Source organism: Falco punctatus (assembly GCF_963210335.1).
Source record: "Falco punctatus genome assembly, chromosome: 7".
NCBI classification, from domain to species: domain Eukaryota; kingdom Metazoa; phylum Chordata; class Aves; order Falconiformes; family Falconidae; genus Falco; species Falco punctatus.
In genome coordinates, this window is record NC_137587.1 from 3244897 (window position 1) to 3271932 (window position 27036).

The window sequence follows — 27036 nt, forward strand, 5'->3', positions numbered from 1 at the left end:
AGCATCTCCTGCTGGAAGAGGCATGTTAACAGAAGAGCTGACTTCTTGCAGAACAGTTGCTGTGGGAGTGAGGAGTTCCTTTGCAGAGCCTGTAGGTGGGACTGGAGTCTGTATTCTGTCTTCATCTGATGTACAATTTGGGAAGCCCTGTTCCCAGAATGGGGGGATCCACAGGCTGCGCAGGAAAGATGCAAATCCTGTGCTCTGAAGATCATAGTCAAAGAGTGAGTTTGGTTATTTGTGGGTGTGGGGTTTTTTTATGTGGAGCAAAGCGAAAGTACTTTGGGCTGACTTGGCCCCGAATGACGGTATTCCGTTTGGTAGTACAGTTGCACCTTATGATCCTAATTCACTTTGCTGACCAACTTGTTCAGTGGAGAGAGAGAGACTTCTTTGTTTGTTTGTTTCAGCCCTATATTCCTTTTTACCTGAGGAAGGGTGGAACTGGCTTGGAACTTCTGTTGCTGCCATTGTTTGTTTATAGGAGCATGTTCTGTGAGTCAAGAGCATCTTAAGTTGTATTAGGTTCAGATTTGGAAGTGTCTGCAGGCGTCTTCGCATTTCAGTTGTAACAGAAGCTCTAATTTTGGAAGGAAAATTAGGGGGACACCTTTAGAGTGTTTTTCTGTAATAGCCCAACTTTCCCAACTTTCCCTTCCTTGATTTCTTTCTATTCCTTTCAGGCTTACCATCTTTCAGAGTAACGCCTTTCATCCTGCTGTATGCCATCATTACATCTTCCTGCTTCTCTTTGCAGTAATCTTTCAAGCAAGTGACACCTTTTTTTTTTTTTTTTTTTTTTTTTAATCTGTACAGTTGTTAGTCACTTTTGCAGCTGTTCTCTGAACTCTTCCCTGGCATCCATACCTGACCTCGGAAGGAGACACAGGCTGTGTGTTGAGACCAAAGCCAAAGGAAGTCTTCACAATGAGAGCTCAGGGATGCACCAGTTCAAAGCAAGAGACAAATGTGTGGACAAAGGCTGTGTCAGAAGTCAGGGAAATCATGGGTACTAAAGGAACTGGGCAGCAGCAGGAGTAAAAAGTTGAAATAAAAGGAGAATGGGGACCGCTGAAACTCAGAGCTAGAGAGGTAACGGTGGGAATAAGACCCTTAACCTGGGGGCAAGAGACCAGAATGCGGCTGCCCATCCCTGAGGAGCAGGCTGTGTAGGCAGGAGTGACTGGTAGGACTCTCTTGCGTAGTTGGCAGAGGTAGCAACAACTTGCAAGGCTCACACGCCAGTGCTGCACGCTTGGGCAGCTGCTCATAGCTGAAACTTAGCTCAACAGCAAATGAAAGCAATTGCGAGGCTGTAGTTTTTGGGTTTTTTTAGCAGCTTGGGACTGACAGTGGCCTGCAAACTCCTTCCACTTTGTGGTTGTCTTTATGCTTCTGAGAGATTGAAATGGGTAATGCGATTTCAAGTTCTCTGCAGTTCTCTGTAGACAGGGATTTACAGCGGGGCCACAGAGCTAGTCTCCATTCCCTGAGAGTTACAGAATCATTCTTTCCATTCTTTGTAAGCATTCTGTTCAAAATAATTTTTTATGCTATCCTGTTGCACTGCTTTGCACACATTTTCATGGTTTGTCCCTCCCACTGACAATCTGAAGTTGATTATTTTCCCTCATGAGTTTTAACAGTTTGCACATGTAATATCACTTCATTTTTGAAGTGACAGTTTTGCATAGGATTCTTTTTCTGCTCTGAAAGGTGTAAGTTTCTCCTTCAACTTTTTCCTAATACGAAACCTGTTACATGTGTACTTCTTGCCCTGCTTACAGACATACTAGCTGCTCAGCGTTTCTTGAGAAATGTGGTGATGCGGAGGGAAGAGGAATGAGCCGACATGAGCTGGAAATAACCCTTGTTTCTCTGAGGCAGCTACAAGGTTCCTCAGGAAGGTTTGTGAAAATACTCCGGCTGCTACACCAGAGATGGTATGGAAAGAGCATTAGGTCACAAAATATTGGTAACTCCTTCTGAAAGGATTGGAACAGTGGTGGATCTTAAGGGGCTTAGTTCTGTGCTGGTGCTGTAGGTCCTATGAAATCTCAGTCCGACAGGTTTTTTTGTTTGCCACTTCAATGTGCAGCCAGCTTTTGATACCTGAGGTAGCATCACCACCGTGAGAGTTGTGTGTTTAGATTTCAGTGGAGGCCCTTATGCACTGTTGTGAGCCCAGCTTTGAGAGGTGGATTCAGATTGGGTGCCGGCAATTATGCTGCATGTCAGAACACATTTAGAAGCCAAAATGCCGAATTATATCCCTGCTTTAGGTCCTTCTGAAAGATAGCCCTTCTTGGTTCATCAACAGCCCGTTAGGCCCATGCACAAAGGCAAGTCCTGTTGACGCACAGATGTGTGATGCATGGCCGCAGTCATGTTAACGTATGCATACAAATGTCAGGTCTCTTCTGCTGATGCTGGCGTGCTGCGGAGTGCATGCTTGTGATTCATTACAGAACTGAAACAACCGTATATTTTCCCTTGGCAGAATGCTATAGGATTTTGTAATTGACAGCACTGGGACTCTGACCAGTAAATCCTGTTTTGAAAGATCTCAGAGACTTGCACAAACTTAAGAGCTACTGTTTTCTCTGAACATCCAGTACTGGAGGTAAAGGGCTCATTGTGCTATACCTTTGATTATTCCTGTGCTCCACAATACAGTTTCCCCAGGAGTTGTGCTTGCATCTGGTCTGGTTCCTGATCATTAAAAAACACCAAACAGGGAATACCAGGGAGAGGGTAGACCTATTTAGCAGAAGCATCCCGGTAACTGCATTTGGGTCATTTGGTTTCTTTATGTGCTATGCAGTCATAGCACATTCATGAACATGGGACAGAAATTAAGTATATTCTGTAGCTTTGTGTCGGTGACAGGTCAGATCAAAGACTTCGCGGGGAGTGTGCAAATGCTTGAGCTGGGCTTGGAAGAGGACTCTGCTGAAGGAATGGGATGAGATGAGACTGTTGCTGGAGGAAGCGATAAATGTTTCTGGCACTTAACGTGAGGTACAAGAGCCAGGGCTGCCATCTCTGGTCTCTGTTAACCAGTACCCTCTGTTGCAGGAGCATTGATCTTGAGACCATCAATACCCGAGTTGTTCTGTTGTTTCAGAAAAGAAAGAGAGAGAGAAGAAAGAGAGTAGGGTGAAGCTGTTGGCGACATGCTTCAGAAGTGTTTAGTGTCTTACTCGAGACATGGGCGGCAAGGACTGGCAGCAAGTTGTTTCCCTCAGCCTTTCATCTGTATGTGCTTCCTCACTGGAGTATGTCTGCTCATCAAGGTCCTGTGTTCTAGACACTGCATTAGAGAGAAGCGATTGCTTCATCTTTTGTCACTTGGCCAGTCCTGGTTTCTAAAACTGACAGAGTTGAGACAGACAGTGGGAGGCAGCACAGCAGATTATGTCAAGAAGACAGTGTTCCTTCTTGCAGTTATGGCTTGCATCACCCTTTTACATTTTTAGTTGAAGTAGTGGTGCAAATTGGAAGATGTGAACCTCTAATAACATGATTACTAGTACAAAACTCGACAAGATTTTTAGTCATTTGAAAACAATCCTCATGTATTTTGCTGAAAACTAACTCCCTGGCCTAGTCATACAGCCTCTCACTTGTGTGCCTGTGGGGAAAATGCTAGTTTAGGTTTCTTTACCTAGCACCAGAGCGCTGCTGTTTGTAGTTAGGTCAGTTTTGCACAGACTGCAACTGTTTCTGCATCCACAAAACTAAAAAATGCTGTGTCTTAGGAGCAGAGAGGGCGAGAGGCCTCTCCTGTCTGGCCCGTTCTGTTTTGGGAGGGCTGGCGCATCAAGTAGGAATGTGTGGGCTGGTTTTACAGCACGAAGACAGTGACTGATAGGCCTTACCCCTCACCGTGTCCTGGATGTGCACATGGATTTATACTCCCCTCCCTGTTGATGCAGACTTCTCAGACATTGCCAGGAAGTCTGCAGTCTGGCAGAAACTCCTCTTTGGGCTCCAGATGTCCTGCTGACAGCAAGTTTCGCTCTTGCAATGTCAGTATGGTTGTGCAGATGATACGGTTTTGAAATCCCATCAGGCTGTACCCTCCTCTTTTGCTTTCCAGAATACATGGCGGTTGTGCCTGCATCGCTGAACTGAAGGCAGTGGGGTCAAGCACTGTCACTCAGTCCCTCAGCTGGGGGATCAAACTCTTCCTTTGAAAATTTATGGCGGTACTGCTGCTGGTGATTCATTCTACACAATAATTAATGTTTGAGTGAGTCTTTTGCATGGTTTAAAGGAATGTGGGGATGCACAGAGGCAGTACACTTGGCTTTCTTGTTTTGTGCCCAAACATGTCCTCAAACATCTGGTACCAGCATCAGTGAGAAGCTTGTATGGGACTAGGAATGCAAGTCGGGTTTGGGTTTGTTTCACTGAACTTCCTATCTCCATCGGATGCTCTGTGCCTTTCCACAAGGTTTTTGGTCACTGCAGGATTTGTTGTGGATACTTATTTTTTTAAAAAAAGGTTGATTGTAATAACAGTGTTGTTCCATTGAGGACTGTGAGTCTCTTCAAATTGGTTGCAAATCACATTGGTTCGGTTGTAGTCTCCCACAGCAGGACTTCTTGCTTTATATGGCTTTGAGTTTCATATTTGCTGTCGCTGCTTTTGTCCTAGATGCGGCTGTTTCTCCAGCAGTTCGGTGGCTGTGTGCAGCAAAGGGGAGGGAGCTCTACGTTCCTTGTACAGTCTGAAGCTGTGTTTACAAAGGTCATGTGAATTAACATGCTCTGTGGTTTGTAACACCTGCATCTACTATCTGGCACAGTGTAATGGGAGGTGGCAGAAACTCAGTTGGCTTGATGGTATGGCTGCTTTTATACTCGACTGTCTTAGAGTACAGGGAGGGTGGTTCATGGAAGGAACTGCTTTCATCTTTGCCTTTGGCGTTCTAAGAAAAGTTGGACTGTCTGATCCAAATACCCAGGCAGGAAGAAGGGACGTGGGTCTGTGGTCCTCTGCCTCTTCCCAGCCAGCACTGCAGTGTATGAGCCATGCCCCTGCTTACCTGATGCTGTTGTATCTGGGCTGCTGCACAGCATTCTGTCACCTCCTGTTTTTCAGCAAGTGGCAGGCTTCCAGTCCTGAACTCAATCACTCAAGTTAAACTGGTACAGGCCTTTAACGTAGTTGCTTTTTAAATCAGTTAATCCCTTTAGCTTGCACTGGTAAATCACTGAGTTAAGATCTACCGATCAAATGCATGTTCAATCAGATTAGGGGTGTTTACATTAGCAGTTTGCATCAGTTTCACTATGTCTGTGCAGTCAACCCAGTAAGGCCCCTTTCTGTGCAGGTGGGGCTTTTTGGAAAAAGTGGTTGGATTCCCTTTCCAGGTTCAGTTTCTGTAGTGGAGGCTGTATAATAAAAACACTTTTCAGGATGGTTTCCAGGTTCCAGAAAGGTATCCTCCAAAGGCTGGTGGTGAATCTGTTTTCCGAGTGTGACGTGATGGTCATTACCCATAGGTGTGGTGCTGGCTTTCAGTTTCTTGCTGTAGAGGAGGGGAGGATTTGTCATCCTCATCTTCGATACATCCTTGATCTTTGGCACGTCCTTTGGCTACCGATATTACAGAGAAATTCAACGTTTTCTAGTCTTTGCTAAATAATTGTATCAAAATTGGCTTTTACAGTTTTCTGTGTGCTCTGCAGTACATGCCACAAAATCCAGGGCAGCTGGCAGCTATGAGCTGTTTGTTACTGGAAGCTTTAACAAAGGCCGCTGGTTGTAAAGTCTGGAATTTCCCTCTTACACACTTGGAAAGGTCAGGGCTGAAGTCCCCTGGTGGTCTTAGCAGTAATGAAGACTTATCCTGCTTTGATAAATATTTTGGCAATAAAAAGACAGTTTTGCACCTGGGTGCACTAATCTTGTACCTTTTAACACAGTTTGTTAAAATACTGCTTCAGGAGCATGAATATTGATAAAACAAAGTTAATTGTCTCTTTTAATAACTAAGGAAACAAAATCTTGAAACTTGCTTGTGATGCGGCTTGTAAGAGACTTGGGGAGTTAATAGGCTCAGCAGTTGAACTCTTGCCTCTTTTGCATCTGTGTTGTTTTTCTTTTATTCCCCAGGTACTTCCTTTCGGACTTTCAGTAGGAGAGGGAAACTAAAGACCTTGAAGAAAGACGCCTGCGGCCTCTTGCTCAGCAGTAACAATGCTGCAGCGATGAGATTATAGCGAGCCCTTCCTGTGTGGCCTCCATGGGTCCCACTCAACTCAGCACACAGGATCATGGGAAGCGGGTGGCAAGTGTCTTTGAGATGGAGGAGGAAGGGCTTTCGCTCTTCCCTGGCTCGGAGAACCCCCCTGAGCATACAGGTATGGAAAAACTTACTAAATCCATGCAAGCTAAAGGCTATCCATTCTTTCAGCTGCAAGCAGAATTGATACTTAGCAAAATTTTAGGGCGAGTTCTGCTGTGCTTGAGGCACTCGGAGAGAATGTCTAAGAATAGAATTGGTTATTGATAGCTGAAGATGATTTGGTTTATAGGTGGCAATTGTGTTGAATATTTTGCTTATTTGACTTTCTAGAGTCTAGGTCTGTGGCAGTAAAATTATTTTATTTTTGTTAGTCTTACCATATGCTGCTGAACAATAAAGCTTTACTACAGGTGACAACACTAACAAGGGTTAGTGATGCAAAGAAATAATAGGTTCTTGCAGATAATGGAAAGACAGTGAAAGTTTCCCCTACTCATTTCTAAGGTTAAGAGTATCAGGAAATAGAACTGAGATTTTGCAGTTATAATTGCTGCTGGGACACAATTCTACACTTTCAAACTGTAAGAAGATGTAGTTTAACATCTCTGTATGGATAACAGGGGAAAAAAAAAAAAAGGAAAGCACAGGTGGTGTCCAGCCTAATATCAGCAATTTAATGAAAATATGACAAATATATGTATTTGAACAGCGAGGCAATGAGCAGTCCCTGATACAAAAAGATGATGTAATCTGAATACAGAGTGAGGACTCAGCAGTAGAGTGGAAACAAAGAGAGTAGTTGAAAGGTGAAGAGGTATTACCCAATAAAAGTTCTTAAAACAGATTTGAGGACAGGAGAAGAAAACAATCGATAAAGGCCTTATGGGGGAAAAAAATTATTAAATAGGGGATCTACCAAAGTAGGAGGGACCTTAATGAGAGCTAAAGGTGCGGAGATGGCATTCGTGCTTGAAACATCTCAAACTATTTCTGTGTTACCTTTGTCTACAGAAAATGACAATAATAAGTAATATATCTAAAATGGTTAGTGTTCAGAGATGGGAGATAATTTGCATAGATCAGATAATAAGCCTATTTGTCTCAATAAAGCAGCCACAGGAATGGTAATCAGATGTTTATGTAACATCTTAAAGGCAGCTAAGAAATCCACATGATGGACAGATTCATCTTGTGGAAGTCACCAGATTACTCTGCTGTCCCTCAGAAACAGGAACATCTGAGGCCTCCACAAAGTTATTATGTCAGTTAATTTATAATACAACGGAAGACTGAGTAATTTGAAATAACTGTAGGCATTACATAACTTCCTCATGGTAATAGATTGTGTGAAGAGAAACAGTAGAACAAGGGACTTAACCTTTCTGATGACATTTTCCTGCTGTCCAGTCTGCAATGACAAGTGTAGGCCAAAATGAGTGACCTCCAGTTGTCTGTGAAGTCAATGAGACTGAAAATCAACACCAAGATACTTAAGACTGTGAAAACCAATATGTAGTGAAGAACACTAATAATAATTTCTGAGACTGACCAAAAACTGTTTACCATTTTAGGAACTAGAGCAGAATAGTGAGCGTAACTGAGAGTGAAGATAGATATTGGAACCATACGTACGAAAATGAGACATGCCATTGTAACCCTGATGCTGATCAGGAAATGCAGCAGCCTTGTCCTGCAAACCAATCCCTATGAGTTAACTCCAGTGTAAAGGCTTTCCAGGCATATCTAAACATAATCTGGAGACTTACCAAGACATGCTGTTTGGTAAGCTTTATGAACAGCTGCCACAGAAGAATCTGTAATAACTGACATACAGAAAAATACTTGCGTTATGAGCTGTGCAGAAGGACATGTCAGATATCGACTTGGCTAGAATTAAATGGAATGGAGAGATGGCTAATAGGGAGCGAATACACAAATAACGTTGGCAAGCAGTTGGCTGGAATGCTTGAGGTGAGGCACGTGGGGGTAGGGCAAAGACGTTTTCAGAACGTACAGCCAGTGACAAGGTTAAGATCTATTAGAACGGCGCAGGAGGAACTGGGAGCTACTGCACAAGACCATCTGAAATGTGAGGCAGTAGTGAAGGCTCTGTATTTCAGATGGAAAAACAAGATTTAGTAGATGAATGTCAGAGCGCTTCAGTTTTAGGAGCAGGGAGCACTCTTGAAGAAATGATGGCTTTGGGGTTCCGGAGGTTCACAGGGCTTGTGCAGCGTGCTGCTTGCCTGCTTATTGCCCCTAAATCCATGAAGCTGCTGTTCTAATGTCTTGACAGTTTCCCCAAGTGTTCCAGTTACAGGGATTACCTACTCAGTTTGCTTTTTATAGGGTCACAGTTTTCAGCATTGGTTTTCTGTCACCACTGACTGCTGAACCATTTTTCCTTATCCTTGTGCACGAGTATGGCAGAGAATAGAGGTAGGAGAACAAGGTGAATTCTGAAGAAAATAACTTTGTGCAGTCTTGCATTTCAGCTCAAGTTTTTGCAGGTCTTTCTCGCATTGGTAACATAACTGTCACTTTGCTGATGGGAAGTGCAGAAGAACATCTGGCCTGAGTGTTTTAGCTCTTTCACCCTATTTTAGAGGGGAAAAACTGTGAAGCCATGTCTGCTTATATAGTTGAGGTGAAACCGTTAGGGTTATGTAAATAGTTGGTTTGTTGCAGGAGATGTGCTTGCCCAGAAGGTGATGGTGGGGGAGCTGTGAAATGGGAGACTTGATCTGTGTGTTTGGGAGAGAGGGTTTGAGTGAGGGTATCTGTTATTGTAAGAAATGGGACAGTCAGTTGTAAACACCATGCTTCCCTCATGTGCTGGGTTTATTTTTATTTTTTTTTCCCTTGGTATTGTTTGTTTTGGTAGAAAATCCCCCCCTGAAGCGGAAGAAGGGCCCAGCCCCTAAGATGCTGGGAAATGAAGTGTGCAGCGTGTGTGGGGACAAGGCCTCCGGCTTCCACTACAACGTGCTGAGCTGTGAAGGCTGCAAGGGCTTCTTCCGCCGCAGCGTCATCAAGGGTGCACAGTACGTCTGCAAGAACGGCGGCAAGTGCGAGATGGACATGTACATGCGCCGCAAGTGTCAGGAGTGCCGGCTGCGCAAGTGCCAGGAGGCGGGCATGCGGGAGCAGTGTGAGTGCAGGAAACGGTGCTGGTGGGACAGGAGGTGTGCTGGGGGCAGGCTGGGGACCGATGGCTGTAAGGGGGGGGGGGGGGCGGTGTGGGTGCTTGGGGGTCACACGTGAGCTGTGCAGGCTGCATGCTGGAATGTGTGTGGGAGTCACCGAGAGTTCAGCGGGGATCATGTGGAGAGGTGAGGCTGTTAGTGGAACACCACTGGTCTGCTGTGAGCCCCAGCCCTGCTGTATTCCGTGTAAGAGCTCGTGGAACATAACACAAGAGGAAAGACTCACAACTAAGAGTTACGCATTCCGCAGTGTGCCGTCAACTGTATCGATAAACTTGAGCTTCTGTCTGTCTTGTGATTGGGACTGCAAGGTGGGGCACCGTGCTCCTTGAACAACAGAGCAATGGGCACTTTTCCTTTGCCTAACATTGGGAGATTGTGACAGAGGTCAAGGGCAGCACCGCAGTATTGCAGCTGTGTTGCTGTGTTTGTGCAGACCCGGTCTCATTGTTCCCTTTAGTGAAACTTTTTTTTTCTTTTTCCCCTCCCCTTACATAAGGCTGCTGTTTCTGAGTGTTCAACAACGTTCCTCCTCACACATTGGGAACAGCCCTCCTCAGCCAAGGCATCCAGGTTTCATCCCTTTGCTGGCCCAGATCAATCAAACGGATGCTCAGTTAATGTTTAATCTGTGTGAATCTCCTTTTCTGACATCCAGCACTCGGAGAGGAACAGAGTGTATTGCAGAAACATTCTATGAAAATACTTCTGCAAAAAACAAAGTCCCACTGAGCTGCACCAAGGAAACATGCTATTCATTTTTTCTCAACATGAAACATGGCACACCTAACATACATAATCAGTATCTTTTTCACACTGGTTTGTAGCAGCATTATGTATGCTGTCTTTGCTCCATTTCCCCCTGCTTCCAAGAGGAACAAAACAGATGTATTTGAAAAGCTATGTAGCAAGGCTGCCTGTCCACCTTGCTACTCTTCTGTTGCAGACAGGTACCAGGGAGCATCACTGTTTTTCTGCATTTACTCATTGTCTTACGTTGAAGACAGCTCAGGAAAATCAGGCCAAAAGAAATTTTTGGGTTGTTATGAGCAAGTGCTTGGCAGTTCTTGTCAATGCTGTAATCTCCTGTCGTGGTTTAACCCCATCTGGTAATTAAGTACCACGCAGCCACTCGCTCACTCCCCCCTCGCCCCAAAGGGATGAGGAGGAGAGTTGGAAAGGAATGTAAAACTCCAGGGTTGAGATAAGAACAATTTAATAATTGAAACAGAGTAAGAATGAAAGAACAGTAATAACAATGATGACAGTAACAGTTATAATGAAAAGGGGAAGGGAAAGAATAACATCAGGGGGAAAGGAAGAAAGGAACATGTGGTGCACAGTGCAACTGGTCACTGCCCGCTGACTGATGCCCAGCCAGTCCCTGAGCAATGACCTGCCTGCCCTGGCCATCCCACTGGGTATATATACCAGGCACGGCGTCCCATGGTATGGAATACCTCTTTGGCTAGTTCGGGTCAGCTGCGCTGGCTGTGTCCCCTCCCATTCCTTGTGCCCCTCCAGCCTTTTTGCTAGCAAGGCCTGAGGAACTGGAAAGTCTCACATCAAAGCCATAGCACAGTGCCACACTAGCTCCTAAGAAGATAAGTCCATCCCAGCTGAAACCAGGACATCTCCACTGCAAATTTGTCTTGTTAATCTTAACAAAAATTGAGGGCTTTTTTTCTCTAGCTGTTTCACTTGGAAGGTCATTCCAGAGCTTCCCTCTATTAATTGTTAGAAAAATTCTTTTAATTCCCAGACTGAAGTTATTCATGGGCAGTTTATTGTTCTTAAGCCAGTGTGAACCATGAGGTTAAATAGTTCCTACATGGAAAACCAAGTAACTTGGATTGCTTTGAATTTAGCATGGTGTAGAGGCTTGCACATAGGCAGTTTTCCAGATTCAGTAATATCTGGTAACTTGTTACTCCGCTATGAGTTCTTTGTACATCTGAGTCCCAAGGTGAGGGACTGTAATTGCTTGGATCAATTACTTCCCTTTTTAAGCACTGTGACTAGCATTCTCTAATCTTACAGATTCCCCCTTAATTTGGTAATTGTATTTGAACATCCTTGCTATTAGAGTTGTAATTTTTGCTTGTGTGTGTACCTGTGTGCACATCCTCCCTGTTGGAAGTTGGGGATAAAGGTTACTCTTAGTTTGAGTGTGCTGTGTTCTTCATCTTTTCCTTCAATCCCGTGGACTCTACATTTCAGAATGCTCTCTCACAGTAGTTCTCCATTTCTTGTCTTCATGTTTAACATGAATCTTTTAAGAACTGCGAGCGTATACTTGTTCAGTTTTGGGGCCTGCCTTCCTCTGTAGCAGCCAGGTTTCCTTGCTACCTGTGCTTAAAAAATGGCCAAAGAATCTTTCAGCACTTTAAAAATCTTGTTTGAAAAATCAAACTTGATTTTTTTCATCTTTTTTCCTGAAGATACATTTGGAGTTTCTTTCCAGTCAGTCCCTTTTCTGCTTTTTGTTCGTTCATCACTGACTCGCAGGATGATTCTCTTGAAGATAATTTTGAATCCAGGTATGTCTGGTAGTTTCCTTGGTTAGTTGGTTGGTTGATGCAGCTTGCAGATAGTTTTTGCAGCTTTGACTTAAAAAGAGAACAAATCTCCTCTATGTCTGAATCAAGGAATTCTTCAGTTAATTTAGTTACACGCTGTTAACAGGTTTTTGCATTTAAATTAGCTAATGAGCAGTTGGCCCAATAAGATTTTTCACTACATGTGCCTCTGAGTTGTTTTATTCCTTACAATGTTACATCTAAATGGTACATCCTTTGACTTCATGACTGAAGGAAACTTCTAGCCCTACTCCTGAAGGACTTGTGGTGTTCAGTACGTTTTATACAGAGCTGTGCTTTTATTATCCATCTTGCCGTATGCTGCTGCTCTACGGTCTCCTGCAGATGGGCTCTGTAGAAAATTTTCCTTTTGCTCTTGAACTCCATCCAGTTCTCTGACCTGTCAAGAGGAAGATGAAATGATGCAAGCTGTTACTTTAGCAATATCGGCAAAAAACACAATGGCAGGATAATATAAAATACAATGGACACACCATGGCATGTGAAGAGAGCACCTGTTGGAATCTGTTACAACATGACATTTTGGGGAATTGTTCAATGGGAAAGTCGCTGTTGTCTTTCTGAGATCTGCAGCGCATCATGAAGGGAGCTTCTGCCCTCTGTGAGCACTTTGCCTGACAGTATGATTAAAAGAAAGGCAATGGAACAACTTAAAGTGGGGAAAAGAGGGAGAAACAAACGATAAGTATTGCTGTCTGTTGTGTACACTCTGATATGCCAGATACAGGCAGCTGTGATCTCTGCCTCTCCATCCACAGCATGCTGCCCTGTGTTTTGGGTGGTTTCCAGTGTGCTCCTGTGTCATGATTGATCTCTGGCTATTCCTGCTTTAGATGTTCTGTCTGAAGAGCAGATCCGACTGAAGAAACTGAAGAAGCAGGAAGATGATCAGGCTCGGACAGTTGTGGTGCGTCCAAATCCTCCGAATCCACCAAGCCCTTCCCACAAACTGACACCTGAACAGTTGAACATGATAAAAAAGCTTGTGGCCGCTCAACAGCAGTGCAACCAACGCTCATTCACAGACAGGCTCAAAGTGACGGTAAAAACTCTACCAGTGTACCCAAATTAAGAAAAAGTGAGGTTTGGGAAGTCGGGGTTGTGGATAAATCATTTGGGAGAACAGAGATACTTTAGCATTGCATTTGTGTGCTGAAGTTCTGTACAATAGCAGAATAGAAAGAATAGCCAAGGATGATGTTCCAATGTGTCTCATGCTTCTTTCTCTGTTCACTTCATCTTCTCATCTTTCTGCTCTGGTTCCATCTTTCAAATATATATAAGCTGTCTCTTCCCATTCCCACAGCCATGGCCCCAAGTTCCTGACCCTAATAACCGTGAAGCAAGGCAGCAGCGTTTTGCTCACTTCACAGAACTTGCAATTATCTCTGTGCAAGAGATTGTGGACTTTGCCAAGCAACTACCTGGCTTCCTGGAGCTCACCAGGGAAGATCAGATCGCTTTATTGAAGACATCTACCATAGAGGTGAGAGTTTGGCTTCACCACAGTACATAGTAGCAGAGATGAAAGAATTTGGAGTACCCACCTGGAGGACTGGTTCCATCCCGTTTTTTTGGGGACGGCAGGCTGAAGGACCTCAGCTATGGGACCATTACTGCAGTGCCAGGCTATGCTGGCAAAGGGCCATGGAGGAGAATGAGGCAAGAGCCTCGGTAGTGGGAAAGCAGGTATTTCCCCCTTCCCAGAAGCAGGCACCACACAGGATGCAGCAGAGTTTACCTTGGAATGTTTAAGCATTCTGAGAGAAACTTCTTGGAGGGGTTTTGTTTGTTGTTTGTTTTTGTTTTCAGAGATGCTCTAACACTCAGTGAATGATCAATGTTACAATGGTCTTTCCTTTTTTCAAGTCAAGTACATATGTTTCTGGTTTCAGGTGATGCTGTTGGAGACATCTCGGCGCTACAATCCAGAGATTGAGAGCATCACGTTTCTTAAGGACCTGAGCTATAATCGGGATGATTTCGCCAAAGCAGGTGGTGCATTAGATTGATGTTTCTTCCTTCCCCGTGTCTTGTGTTCTTCCCTCTTTTCCTTTTTAATGTGGACTGCTGGAAATAGTATTTGGGACCTTAAAGCTGAGGTCACAGGTGAAAGGTTTAGAACAGGACCAGACCAACAGCCCCACAAAACTTTTTTTGCTTTTAACATGGGATAGTAGCTTGGTTCTTATGGTTGTTTTTTTTTTAGGTGTGAACTTGCTTTGGAAAATTAGAACTCTAACAACCTGAAAATCTAGCTGTAATAGTGCACTCTTGGGCTAGCAGCTGGTGTGAACTTCCTTGCTGGTAGAGATCTGATGTGGACATGCAGTCTTAGAGCTGTATCAGCTCACAACAAATCAAACCCTAGGCTTCTCTCCTTTGCGAGTATATCACTTGCTAATCTGGATACATGCTTTGAGTGATAACATTAGTGTGATTGTGGTTGATACGAAGTCTATCCTGTGCAGTGAAGATCCCTGCAGGGTGCTTCAGACATGTCATCAGTTAGTATATGACAGCCTGTGATGATGGGATTTTGGAAGTCTGTTTTTCCAGGAGCAATGAGTGTCTGTATTTTCAGATGAAGTAACAAGAAGTGTGTATCTTCAGCATTTCTGAAAATGAGACTGGCTTTTCTTCATGTCATTTTTTGATTCCTTGGGTAGCTATTTAACCATTTATACTAGAGATGGCTTTTATAAAAACTTTCCTCTTTGGTGCTCTTCCTGGGTAGCCTTTTCTTCAGATTATTAGAAGGCAAAAATGAGGCACTCAGAAGATTCCCTTTATCTTGTTTGTCCTTCTCTGATGTGGTTGTACTTTAGGAAATTAGAAACTTGGATGCTGTTTTGGGTGAAGGGACTAAAGTTTTCAGCATGATTGTATAGCATATAGCTCAAAGACCTGATTTGACAGTGGCCTTTGTATGTTACGACAATAAATATCGGTGCATTTCTGCTTGACTGCATTTATCAGAGGGATTGGAAACCTAAGTCAGGCTCTGCCTCAGCTCTCCCAGCTTTTTGAGCTGAAGGAAATGGCATAGTTCAGACTCCTTGGAACTGCATATTTTCAGCTCAGATGGACTGCGGGTGAATCTGGACCATGGGCTTAAAGTTTCCTTTGAAAGCAAGAAGGCTGCTGGGTTTGAAGGAGGTGATGGTATGAGAACAGAAAGTACAGATGCGTTTGTGGGCTTCTGAGTTTTTGATGGACTTGGCTGATGTCGTCTTCCTTTAGCTGTTGCCTAGTAATGTGCTGTGGGGCATTGAAGGCTCTAAGACAACCTACAAATAGCATCACTTTACAGTTAGAGCCTGACTCCTCAGCCACTGTTGTTGGTGCTCACCTGTAGTGGTGGGACGTAAAGGGAGGTTTCAGCCACGCTTGGAACGTAACGTAAGGAGTTTGTCCTGCCTGCCTGCCCTCCCCACTCCCTGGCGTACTGCAGTGGGTTTCTGGTAGCTTATTCTGTGGGAGGGAGGAAGAGAGAGGGAGAGCAGACAATTGCCATTGCCTCACCTTTTCTCTTCTGTTGCAGGTCTGCAGTTCGAGTTCATTAACCCCATCTTTGAGTTCTCAAAGGGAATGAATGAGCTACAACTCAACGATGCTGAATATGCACTTTTAATCGCCATCAACATTTTCTCTGCAGGTAAATCCAGGGAGATCTGAAGAGCTGCAGCAGTGAGTCAGAGGGCAAAGAAAGTAGAGTTCAGGAAGGTCACAAGCTGAAGAGGAGTAGTAGAGGCTGTATAGGGTCTAGTGATAAAGGGAGGATGTTACTACTTCTCCTTAGGGTATTCATTATATTCTGAATTTTCTAGTGCCACCTCCAGAGGAAATCTGATTCCCCACTGCTGGAAAAGCGTATAGAAAAATCAGCCAACATGTATCCTTTCTCACTTAGAAATTGCTGGTTTGGCATGTCTCTGGTATCTCCTCTGGTCACGCAACGTGAGTGACATCTACTGGTTAAGTGATGCTTGATCTCTTACTCTGGATGTGAGATCAGTACCACTCTGGGCCAGGACAAGGCTTTGCAAAGAAGCCATCTTTCGTCTTTACTTCTGTTTTCTGTCTTGTGACCTGAAAGATGAATTTTTAAATTTTTTTAAAAAATTTTTTTCTAACTGGCTTAGCTGCTGGAGAGACTTTCCCATTCCCTCCTGAATGGGTAGCTTCTCATCTTCACTGGGACAGGAATGTGAGACCACACACACTTACATAGTGCTATTTGGTCTCTCTAACCCTCCACCCCTACAGGAGTTGGATCAGACTCCCCACATGCAGTAGACATCACCGAGTAGTAACAGCTACAGAAAACTGGCATAGTTGCTGCAGTCACAGATGGCTCTCCCAGCTGTGCTGGGTGAATGCTAGATGAGGTTTTAGGGAGAGACCCTACTGAGGGACTGGGGTTAGGCAGGGATGTCAAGTCTAGTGAAGCTGTCTGCATCAATCCGCTTACTTCTAACCTGCCTTTTTGACAGACCGACCGAATGTGCAGGACCAGTCCCTGGTGGAGAGGCTGCAGCACACCTATGTGGAAGCCCTTCATTCTTACATTTGCATCAACAGACCAAATGTAAGTGCCTGACCAGAACATCTCCAACAATGATGTAAACTGATTTTAACGTGTTTATGCAGGCACAGTTCCTGCAGTACTGTCTGTACTGGGTCTCTTGGTGTCTGTACTGTCCTGCTCTTCCCTTCTGTGGCTGTTTGGTAGTAGCCGTAAAGGCAGGATTTGTGAGCTGTCACAGCCTGCTGTCCTGTATCGTGTTCCATAGTTCAGCCAGCATGGAAAGTCTGGAGTTTTGGGACATGGTGTAGTACTAGCGTTCCTCCACACTGTTGCTTCCTGGAGAATGCCAGGTTTAGAGAAAGTGAGGATTGTTGTTACAATGCATCATCTGGTGTGGTAATTTTGTTTTGTTTGTTTTTTCAACAACATTTTAGTGTGAATTTATTAACCGCCTGTCTGTCTGTCTGACTCTGCAGGACCGCCTGATGTTTCCACGGATGTTAATGAAGCTGGTCAGTCTTCGGACACTAAGTAGTGTCCACTCCGAACAGGTGTTTGCCCTTCGGCTGCAGGACAAGAAACTCCCACCCCTGCTTTCAGAAATCTGGGATGTGCATGAGTGACTGCATGCTCCCAGGGCACTGACGTACCGACATAAAGCCATCTCCCAGCCTTTGCTAACGAGAAGCCAGCCCTCCCCTCTCCAGAGCACTGAACTCTGGGCTAGGCAGTGCAGGGAGTGATGAGCCTGGGGTTTCAGTGTTGTCATGAGACTATGCAGGAGGCAGCTGGGGTAGATCAGGTGGGGGGGTTGGTTTCAGTGTAGTGCCCATACCCCAAAGGAGTAACATGAAACATCTGAAAACGGTAGAAATGAAGACCTTCCCCCCACACACATACACCTCTTTATTCAGAGTCTTTCTCTTCTCTAAGCATGTCCTGAGGGTTTGCTCGTTGATCCTCTCCTCTCTTGTTGATTATGAAAATGAATTTGCAGAAACTTGCCAAACTCTACTGAGAGTAACCCAGCTCAAAAGGCTTCTGCAGGGTCCCCAGTGTACCTGGATCTGAGGAGCTCAGGGAAGTCAATGTGGATGTTCTAGGGGTTTCACTGGGATTCCTGCAATTAAAATCTCTTATATGTGCTGCCCTTTACAACGATTGCAAGAGAAGTTAGCTGTTATTTCTTTATTATGAGACTTCATCTCTAGAGCTGCCCTTTCTTTCCGGCCCTCCTTTTGGAAAAACAATTCCTGTAATGTGTAGTGCCCTTCATCTAACAGGGAGGCCCTCTGGGTAGGGAACATTTGTACATCAGAAAGATGTCAGGCATTAAGTAGTGGATTTTTTTAATGTAACACATGGCAGTTTTATTTCATGGTGGTTCTCAGCCAGCTCACTTTACCTTTGATTTGCTAACAGCTGGAAAACTTTAGTTCAAAAGAAATCAGGGCGTAGATTTTTATCTTTAGGGGTGGAATAGAGGAAAGATAGGTGGGAGGGACTGGTACCTAGGCAAGGTAGGTGTGGTGGAAGGCTCTTAAAAACTTCCAAGAATCTGGGGGATGTGGTATGTGTTCCAAGGTGGGTGTGAAGATGTATCGGCCAAGAAGAAGAGGACACACTGCATTCAGTGAAATATGTGGGCATTGTGTAAGCTATGGGCTGCACAACTCTCAGATCATGGGCTGCAGGAATACTGGGTATAACCAGATCCACTTGCGTCTTCTTCCTTTTGCCAAAGTCTTTCCAAGGTACTTGCTCAAGGTTTTAGTGACGGTCATGGGATATGGAGGTCCCTTTTGTATGAGAAGTACCAACTGCTTTAGAAGGACACTTACTTGGGTGTTGTATCCTTTCTTCACTTTGGGCACTGTGAAGTCCACACTGGATTTATGCCCCAAGTTCTTATATATCCACATCCGTAAGTATTCTAGGATTTACAGCAATATCTTGTCTGACAGAAGAGAAATATACTGTTGCAAAACATGTTCCTTATTTTCCAAGAAGCAGCATCTTATGGCTGATCTCAGAGATGTAACCTTAAGTATTCTGGTGGCTTGGTCTCATGAGTCTTCTCTGTCATAAGGGTCTATGTTTGCTTGCCCGGTGAGCATCCCAAGAGCCTAGGTTCACATGGCTCGATTTTTTTTGTTTGTTTGTTTGTTATTTTTGGCTGTGTATCTGAGCGCTATGCCCGTGGTGAGGGTATCGTGTCCATTTTGCACTTGAGGTTGGTCCCCTGCCACTGGCCTTCACTCTGCACCTTTGTAAAGCACTTGTAACAATCTGTAAAATAATCTGTTGTTTTTTATAACTCATTGCAATTGCAAAAATTCTTGTTTAAATCTGTATTTTTAACTAATCTGTTTGAGAAATGTTAATGTTTATATAAAAGAATAAAGCCTAATATGGGATTTTGACATTCTCTGATGTGTTGTCATTAGACTGGAGGAGGGTGGAATGAGTCCTTGATGTAACAAGCTTAAAGCTAGTAAGAAAGCGAGTATGTAGGTTGGAGAGAAGTGGTGGGGAAAAAAAATAGCAGTGCAACCCCAGGCAGTTTATTTTGGCCTCTAGTAGGAGATTTTAGCTTGCTATGTACCTTGCTGTGTGCCAGAGCTGGCAAATAGGTTAAGTGGATTAAACGCGTGTCATGAAGACCATGAATTATCCATACAAAACTCATTGTGATTTGTACAGCTACATTCAGAATTTAACCCTTTTATTCCATGTGCTCTGCTCCATTTTCTGCATGTTGTGGCTTGCTAGAATCGAAACAGGAGTCCAGTGTGCCCCTGGCAGTCGGGTTTCAGCAGGATTGTAGCTGATACCTGGATTGAACGCGTGAGAAATGATGAGCATAGCAGAAGCAACAGGAGTAGCTGTCCATAGACGATACCTCCAAGGGAGAAGGGGGAAGCAGAGAGCTGTCCAGCATGAGCTGCTGCCGAAGCCTTGATGATCCCCTGCCACAGTGGGAAAGGAAAATAATTGTTGATTCAGCAAGGCTCCATGCCACAGGCTATCTGCTGAAGCCTCCGCATTACTGCAGAGTATAAAATTTAAATTGGAAATTACTAAACCAGAGGAAGAGGGAATAGGAATAGGCTTATAGGAGACTGCAGCAGGGTATGAGGTAGGGAGTAATGAGCAGAGCTCAAGAGCTCAAGCCAGCCCTCTGTGGATTAGAGGGTGGCTGGGCCCTACTCCAAGGATTTGCTAAAGAATGAGGCTGTCAATAGTCAGAAGAAGCAGTGGCAGTGAAGCTGCAGCTTCATTTTTAGCTTAGTTTTTGACATTTTTGAGCTGCATCTATTTTTTTTTAATTTGAAGAGAAAAACTGCATGTGAATTTGAGGGATTTGCAAGGTACAACCCATGATGTTGCTGTTGATGGCAGTGGTGAAAATGGTGGTTTTCCCTGGCTTTGGCTTCTCCATCCCTTTTCATTATGTAATCAAATATAAGCTCCTTGTTTACATATTCACATTCTTTCTCTCTCTTTTTTTTTTTTTAAGTGCAAATCAGTACAGAATTAGGGTTTTTCTTTTATAGCAGCTTCCCAGGTTAGTCCAGGGAGCTGAAGGAAGCAGGTGTGGAGGAAGAACCTTCTCTGAGGTCACCAGCCCTTTGTACTTTTATATTTGGAAAACGCTACCTGGGCTTGAGACTGTCCTGCCGCTCCAGGTCTCTGTACTCCGTGTGCTTCAAATTAATTTCACTAGCTTGGCCGCTGGAAAAAGCAGGGCAGGCTGGAACCACAGCCTGGGGAGGCACTCCCTCATGGCCCTAGCCTTACGCAACAGCTGTTTGCTCAGCGTCTATCCAGATCCACAGGGGGAGGAAGGAAAGATGGGTGTATTTCTGAAATCCCGTTTCCCTGCAATAGGTGTAGATGTGGAATAACGAATCAAGTATTTCACCATGGTTGTATTTCTGAAATCCTGTTTCCCTGCAGTAGGTGTAGATGTGGAATATTGAATCAAGTATTTCACCATGGTTGTATTTCTGAAATCCCGTTTCCCTGCAATAAGTGAACTATAGATGTGGAATATCGAATCAAGTATTTCACCATTTTGTGTAGTTTTTGTTTGTTTGTTTTTCCAAACCATCAGGATACTTGCAGTAGTTTTGGTTGCATTTGGGGTTTGTTTTAGTAATAACGGTTTTGTTAATGAATGGATTTGGTTGTGTGGTGTACTGCTTTATAGGAGCTTGGAACGAATTGAAAAAGCCGTGTATCAAGTTTTTAATAACCCAGGTCTCTGGTAATCTCGCAAAACCTGGAGCGAACGAGCAAGCAGCCCAGCAGATGCGGGCGTGAGCCCGGCCCTACCCCCGCTGCCCGGTCTCCTCACGGCTCCCTCGCTGCCCGCTGCCGGGCCTTGCCGCGGCCCCTCGCCCCCCGCTCGCCAGCAGCTCGCAGAGCAGCACCGGGCTGGCAGCTTCGCCCGGCCGCCATGCTCCAGGCTCCCCTCAGGGCGCCGCGCGGCCCGCTCTCCCCTCAGCCATCTTGCCTTCAGCCCCGCGCCGCGCCGCCCGCCGGCAGCTGGCTGTGATGGCGGATACCGGGATGGCGGCGGCGCCCTGGCCCGTCGCAGAGGCTGCGCCCGCGGCAGCCCCGGGGCGGGGGGCGCTTCTCGCCCCCTCCTCTCAGCGCCGGCCCGGGGCGGGGAGCGGCGGCGCCCGCCGCTGGTGAGGCGGCTCCCCCCGCCGTGGGTGCGAGTGGTTCGCTCCGCCCCTCCCTCCCCGCGGGTGGCGGTGGCGCGCTCCGCGCCTGGCGCTCGTTGCGGAACTGGCCGGGCGGCGCAGAGCGCTGAGGCGGCGGCGGCGGTAGCGGGGCAGGTGAGCGGGAGCGGGGCCGGGTGCCCGTGCGGGCCGGCCCGCAGGCGGGGGCAGCGGGGTGGAGGGGGCCCGCCCGTGCCGCACGTGTCAGAAGCGGGGCGCCCGCCCCACCGCCGGGACGCGTGGGTCGCGCAGCGGGGCGCGGAGCGCGGTCCCCGGCCGGCGCCGCCTGAGGCGATCGGCACCGGCCAGCGGGCGGCTGGGCCCCGCCGCCCCCCCCGCTGCCTTGCTGCAGCCGCCCGGCTGGGCGCTCCGTGGGGGATGCTCGCTGCCGGCCGCAAGGTCGCTGCGGGAGGGGACAGGGGGTGGCGGCCCGCCGAGCTGCGCTCCGTGGCGGGGTGCCTGCTGTCGCCGCGGGGCTCTGTCGCCACCGGCCGGCGGCGGAGCGGGGGCGGGCAGCACCCCCGGGGGTCGGGCGCGCGTTTCCAGCGGGGCGCCGGGGCTGGAAATGGCGGCGGCGGGGGAAGGGGCTCCGGCGGGGGTGGGGGCGCGGGTCCGCCCGGCGCCCCTCTGTGCCTGTCCCCGCTGTCCCGCCCGCTGCCCCGGCAGGAGCCGGGAGAAGGGCCGGGGGGGCCGGGCCCGGCCCCCCGTGAGGAGCCGGGGGCGCAGCTTTGTGCGGGCTTGCTGCGGCAGCGGGAGTGGGAAAGGTGCTGTTACTCCTTGGTTTGTAAACAGCAGATCCTGTTACTCCCCAGGACAATAGAATAGGAAATCCACTTCACGCTGGGCAGTGTCTTAAGTAAGTGACCTATAAATCAAGAGCATTTTCCCTTTAGGAATGGGTGTCACCACCTTGCTGTGTTGTTCGCTTTTATTTTCAGGCAGAGGAGGGCAAGAAAGCTTCGTCCTCATTACTGTTTGTGTGGAGTCACAATAAAGAAGTGTTTAACGAAATGATAAGCCTTGGAGGAAACTGACTTCTTGTCTGGCTTTCTTCTCTCTTTTTCCCCCCCTGAACTTCCTGGTATACCACGCTGTTTTCAGACGTACCCAAGATAACATATGTGATAAATTTGCAGCCCCATGGAGATGGGGTAGGACTGTGAATTTGGCAATAATGTGCTGTCCCTAGGCGAGCCAGCCATTTTCTCTACATTCGGTGCCACTCTGGGTCGGCATTTCTGTTGGTATGCTCTCAAGTGTCCTTGCTGTGCTCTTTGCAGCATCGCTTCTCTGCAAAAAGGATGTTGCTGGTAGACAGAAGCAAGGGGAGGGAAGATGTATTGTGGTGTTCTGAGGGTCACGTAACGAAACCGGCGTCATCCAAATATAGGTTATTTGGGAAGTGTCTCCATTTTTGGACTTTACTCAGCTTGAGCCTTGGAAACTGTTTTGGATGGACACAGGGAGTACTTGCTGGTTTCAGCACTAATGAAAATCTGCAATCCTGACACATCAGGGAGAGCACCTCAGACATCTGACATAGCTAAAATGCAGTTTTTGCAGGATCTAACCTGGCCGACCCCTCATAGCATGTTATATAATACTGAACTGATTGATCATTCCGGCTATAAAATACTTCTTTTGCTTTACTGTTGTGTTCTTAGAAAATGCGTAGCTCTTGGACCAAATTTGTTGTACCCTGCAATTAACTAAACACGCATTAAGCATCTTGCTGCGTGTTTAATAAAATGTAAAATCATCAGCAACTTTCTGGAACGCTGCCTTTTTTTTTTTTCTTTCTTCTAAAATAATACAGCCTTGTCCGCACTAGAAGATCTTATACGTGCCTGTCCAGTGGTGCTGCAGTTGTATTGCAAGTCTGGACTTCTGTGGTTTTACCAAATTAACAGCTTTCAAGCTGTAAGCTTCAGTGTCCTACTGCATTAGTTTTCACACCGTTACTACTTTTAAACCTGTTCAGTTTTACTGGATGGGCAAAAAGGAAAGTAATATCCATGCTGGAAGAATGCTGTCCATACAAAAAGCATAATATGGCCAAGTTAGATTTTCATGATGTATGTTTTATGTACCAAAGCTGTGAATGGTGGTGAACCAACTGGCAAAAATACAGGTCCTCTAGTTTAAAGTTTTCATGGAAAAACATGAAGTAAATATTCTAGAGGACAAACCTCTCCTTCAACCTTGATACCGTGCTGTAACGCCTTTGAAAGCAGACAGGGTGTGTATGTAATGAAGTCCATCTTCAGTCTGTTGCAGATGGATTTTGGAGATGGAGGAATCAACGTTTCAGGGATTTTTAACATTAAGTCTTGCCCAAATAGCCAAAGTAGCTTTTTAGTTTCTAGAGTACTGGAACTGATGGTTCAGCAGAAATGGTAGAGGCATCAGTGCATCTCAGATCTTACTAAAACACTTGTTCATATCATCTTCCTAAATTAAATTAATGTTGGCCTTGATTTTGTCTGGCATGGGGTGAGTGGCACAGGGGCTCATCATTTATAGCTTTTTCCCTCTCACCTCAAGCCATATCTAATACTCATGTTATGTGTAGGTAGGATATACCAGACTTACCTCTGGAAAGAGGTTCAGTTTGGTTTATTTAATATCTTTTGCAATGAGACAGTTGAAAAAAAAATTTATGAAAATTTCTGGTATTAAATTAGCAAGACAAAAGTACTGCTGAGTTCCAAGGGAATAAATCTCAACAGTTTTTAATTTACAGCACTTCAGCTAATAGATTTTCTCTGATACTTCCTCCCAGATACAGTTAGATAAATTACTTTTTTTTTTTTTTTTTTTTTTTTGTAAAAAAGTACTGTAATTAGATCTAGTGCATGAGGGTGGATCACAAATGATATAAAATTTAGTGATTTGGCTGCTGTTTTATGCTGTAGTTTTTTAACTAGGTGGGTAGTGCCATTGTGCTCACAAGATGGAAATGGATACTTCTTTTTAAAACCAAGTACAGAGTTGAATGTTTCACTTACTTGCCATTAGGAAGGAACAAGAGGTAGGCAATGCGTGTATTACACCCCAGATTAATTCCTGCAAATGTCCTTGGCCCTGGTGTGCCTGAGTTTAAGATACACCGCATTAAATTTCCAGGCAGCTTCTTAGCAGAAGGGCTTTGATGTAGTTACTCAACACACTAGTAGGAAACACACAGCGCAGCTACTGCTTGGGGATTTGCAGCAGTGAGGGAAGGATTTAGAAACAAGAATGAAAGAGTTTGATATGCAAGATTAATATCACTTCCTTGGTTCAAATGATCTCCATCTATCTCAAGGTATAAATTTTCATGAAAGAAAAGCATCGTTGGTGACCTGACAAGACACCTGGTGAAATAAAAATGAGCGGCATGAAGCATCAATTAGAAGGCAATGTTTTTTAGTGGGATAGTCTGTTAATCTGTGGAATAATTGTGATATTTCTTTTGATGATGGAAGGGTTTTCTGCTTTCCCTTCTCCAGCTCTCGAGGACAGGAGCTCCTCAAGAGCTATGAAGAACTGTTACGATGACCTACTGTTCGCGCTCTGTAACTGAGCCTGTGTAATTCAGCTGGTCTTTGCTCTGTTGTCTGAGCTAGAGAATAATTTTAGAGCAATTAAGTCCATTGTCCCTGGAGGCCTTTAAACCTGTCACGACCACATGAAAATTACTGTTGATGACTGAGAAACATGCTTCTGACTTGTCTCTTGGAACTAGAATATTCAACTGAAACGCCAAACCCAGCAAAACTTTAAAGAAATGACATATAGGAGCTCTAAAATCTCTTCGTACTGGAGAAATCCCAGATTGGGGGGGGTGGGGTGGGGTGTTTGTGCCTTTTGGTGCCCAGGGATCACTGCATTGCGAAGGTTGTGTTTACTTGTAGTCACTGCTACTGTCAGGACCCTTGCAGTGATTTAAAAGAGGCGCAGCTTGTGTATGCCTGAATTACCCATGCTGAGGCAGTTCTCGTGCTGTGTTCCTAGGCACTGTGGTTAAATGAGAGGCTGTTGAGTTTCTAGGTGCCTGTAAGAAATAATGCATCAGTGTAGCAGCAAAGAACAAAGTTTTGCGGTTTTCTGTTTCTTCAACAGCCTTCAGTATTTCACAGCAGCAGCAGCCCTCAAAAAAGGGCTGGTCATCGTGTTGCCTTTGATGTATCCTGTAATGTTTGTCGGATCTCTTTGTGTTTCTAACTAGTTGCTAAACAGTTCTTCTAAGTGGTGTTTGGGAGAATCAGGAAATCAGCCTTGTTTTTTACACAGGGGACAAAGATGCGCAGATTAACAGTAAACGTATCTGATGACCTCCAGGAACTGTGTGTTATCATAGGAGCAGAGCAGCCTTGTTTTTCTTAATCTGTTCCTTTTTGTCACATCTGTGAGTTCCAGCGCCATGGTTGTGTCCTGCTTCCCTTTATAGTCTGACTGAATTTCCCACTGTCAGTATCAAATATTTGATTGTTTTCTTGCCTGTAGCTTTGACACCAGCTTCCCTGGATCTCTTCTTGCCTGGCTTTGTTGTACATGCTCTGGAGAGGCCCGTGTGGCAGGAGATGGGGAGTTCTGCCTCTGCCCATTTGTGTCTCATCAGATAAAGATGATTAAGAATCAAAACCAGTGTTTGCCATAATTGCTTCACTGACAAACACTGAGCCGCTCTGCTGCTGTGACTGTGTTTGTTTCCACTTGAGAGTGGTTAAACAGTGCTCTGCTGGAGCTACCAGCTGGGCACACTTTTTCTGTACTCTAGGCTACCTCGTTTCTCCCTTCTTTCTTTCATTAGCCTTCAGACATACCCAGCAGGTGTTCTGTTTTCCCTCCTTCCTTTGCCGCGGTCACTGCCAATGTCTGGAAGGTCCTCTTGGGACCCCTTGTTCCGTCACTCGCTGGCCCAGCAGTGGCTTGTGGCGGTTCCTTCCCCTTGGCTCTGAGCTGGCTTCTCCCGGTGTCTGTGTGTGGGTGCGTCGGCCAAGCACAGGCTTCTCGCATCCCGGAGCCTGAGCAGAGAGAAGATGGGCTTTTCTCTTTGATTTCCTTTCCGTTTTGACCAGCTGGTACTAGGATTTATCACCAAAATCAATAGTAACGTTGGTTTGAGAGTAGGAATTTCTGACGTTCCATAGTGTCGATAAAGAAAAGGGGAAGACGTGTAGAGGGAAGAAGAACAAGGCAGGTGTCATACATGGGGAGAGGCTGAGGCAAAACATGTGAGGCTCTGAGTACCAGTTCTGTGGTGCTAGCAGCAGCCAAATGATGATTATTTCAAGTACTTTATTTTCTGATTCTCATTACCCTGAGCAAAAAAAATAAAAATACTTCAGTGTTTCCACGCTGGCTGTGAGTGTTGCCCTTTCCTGCCCTATAGGTGGCTGGGATTTAGTGCTGGGATCCTAGCGAGCTGCCATTTGTCCCTGCGTGGCCCATCTCCAGGAAGGAGAGTTGAACATGCCTGTGTGTGGTGGTGGTGGTTCTGTGAGTTAAATGAGAAGCTGAACGGCTTGAAACCTATAGGAGAGGCATAGCAAATAGTCCTTGGCGCAGTCCTCACCGTTTGCCTGCGGTGTGTGTTTTCTGCCTGCTGCTGTCCTGTGCACGTCTCTTCCCTGAGCTCCTGGCCTAGAGCTGCTTGCTGTGGCAGGGGAGAGCACTGAATAATTTAGCAGTTGCAGCTGCATCCAGCAGTTCTTCTCAAATGTC

General features: G+C 45.7%; 2 protein-coding genes across 25 annotated transcripts in view; both read left to right on the forward strand.

Annotated features, from left to right (window-relative positions):
• Positions 1-19020, forward strand: part of NR1H3 (nuclear receptor subfamily 1 group H member 3) — a 31764-nt gene extending 12744 nt beyond the window's left edge. For 5 of the 6 annotated variants that reach the window (XM_080395778.1, XM_080395779.1, XM_080395775.1 and 2 more), the window contains exons 2-9: positions 6128-6375; positions 9145-9411; positions 12900-13108; positions 13373-13552; positions 13962-14061; positions 15611-15724; positions 16563-16657; positions 17074-19020. In XM_080395778.1, coding sequence (XP_080251904.1) covers positions 6258-6375; positions 9145-9411; positions 12900-13108; positions 13373-13552; positions 13962-14061; positions 15611-15724; positions 16563-16657; positions 17074-17220 — 1230 coding nt within the window. In that variant the 5' untranslated portion in view covers positions 6128-6257 and the 3' untranslated portion in view covers positions 17221-19020. Of the gene's footprint in view, positions 1-4663; positions 4852-6127; positions 6376-9144; positions 9412-12899; positions 13109-13372; positions 13553-13961; positions 14062-15610; positions 15725-16562; positions 16658-17073 lie in introns of all 6 variants that reach the window. The other variant, XM_080395777.1, reaches the window with a different exon arrangement.
• Positions 19021-21321: 2301 nt separating this feature from the next.
• MADD (MAP kinase activating death domain) overlaps positions 21322-27036 on the forward strand; it is a 76413-nt gene continuing 70698 nt past the window's right edge. For 17 of the 19 annotated variants that reach the window (XM_080395681.1, XM_080395673.1, XM_080395691.1 and 14 more), the window contains exon 1: positions 21322-21444. The gene's annotated coding sequence lies outside the window, so the exon portion shown is untranslated. The remainder of the gene's footprint in view (positions 21445-27036) is intronic. The other 2 variants (XM_080395676.1, XM_080395678.1) reach the window with 1 other exon arrangement.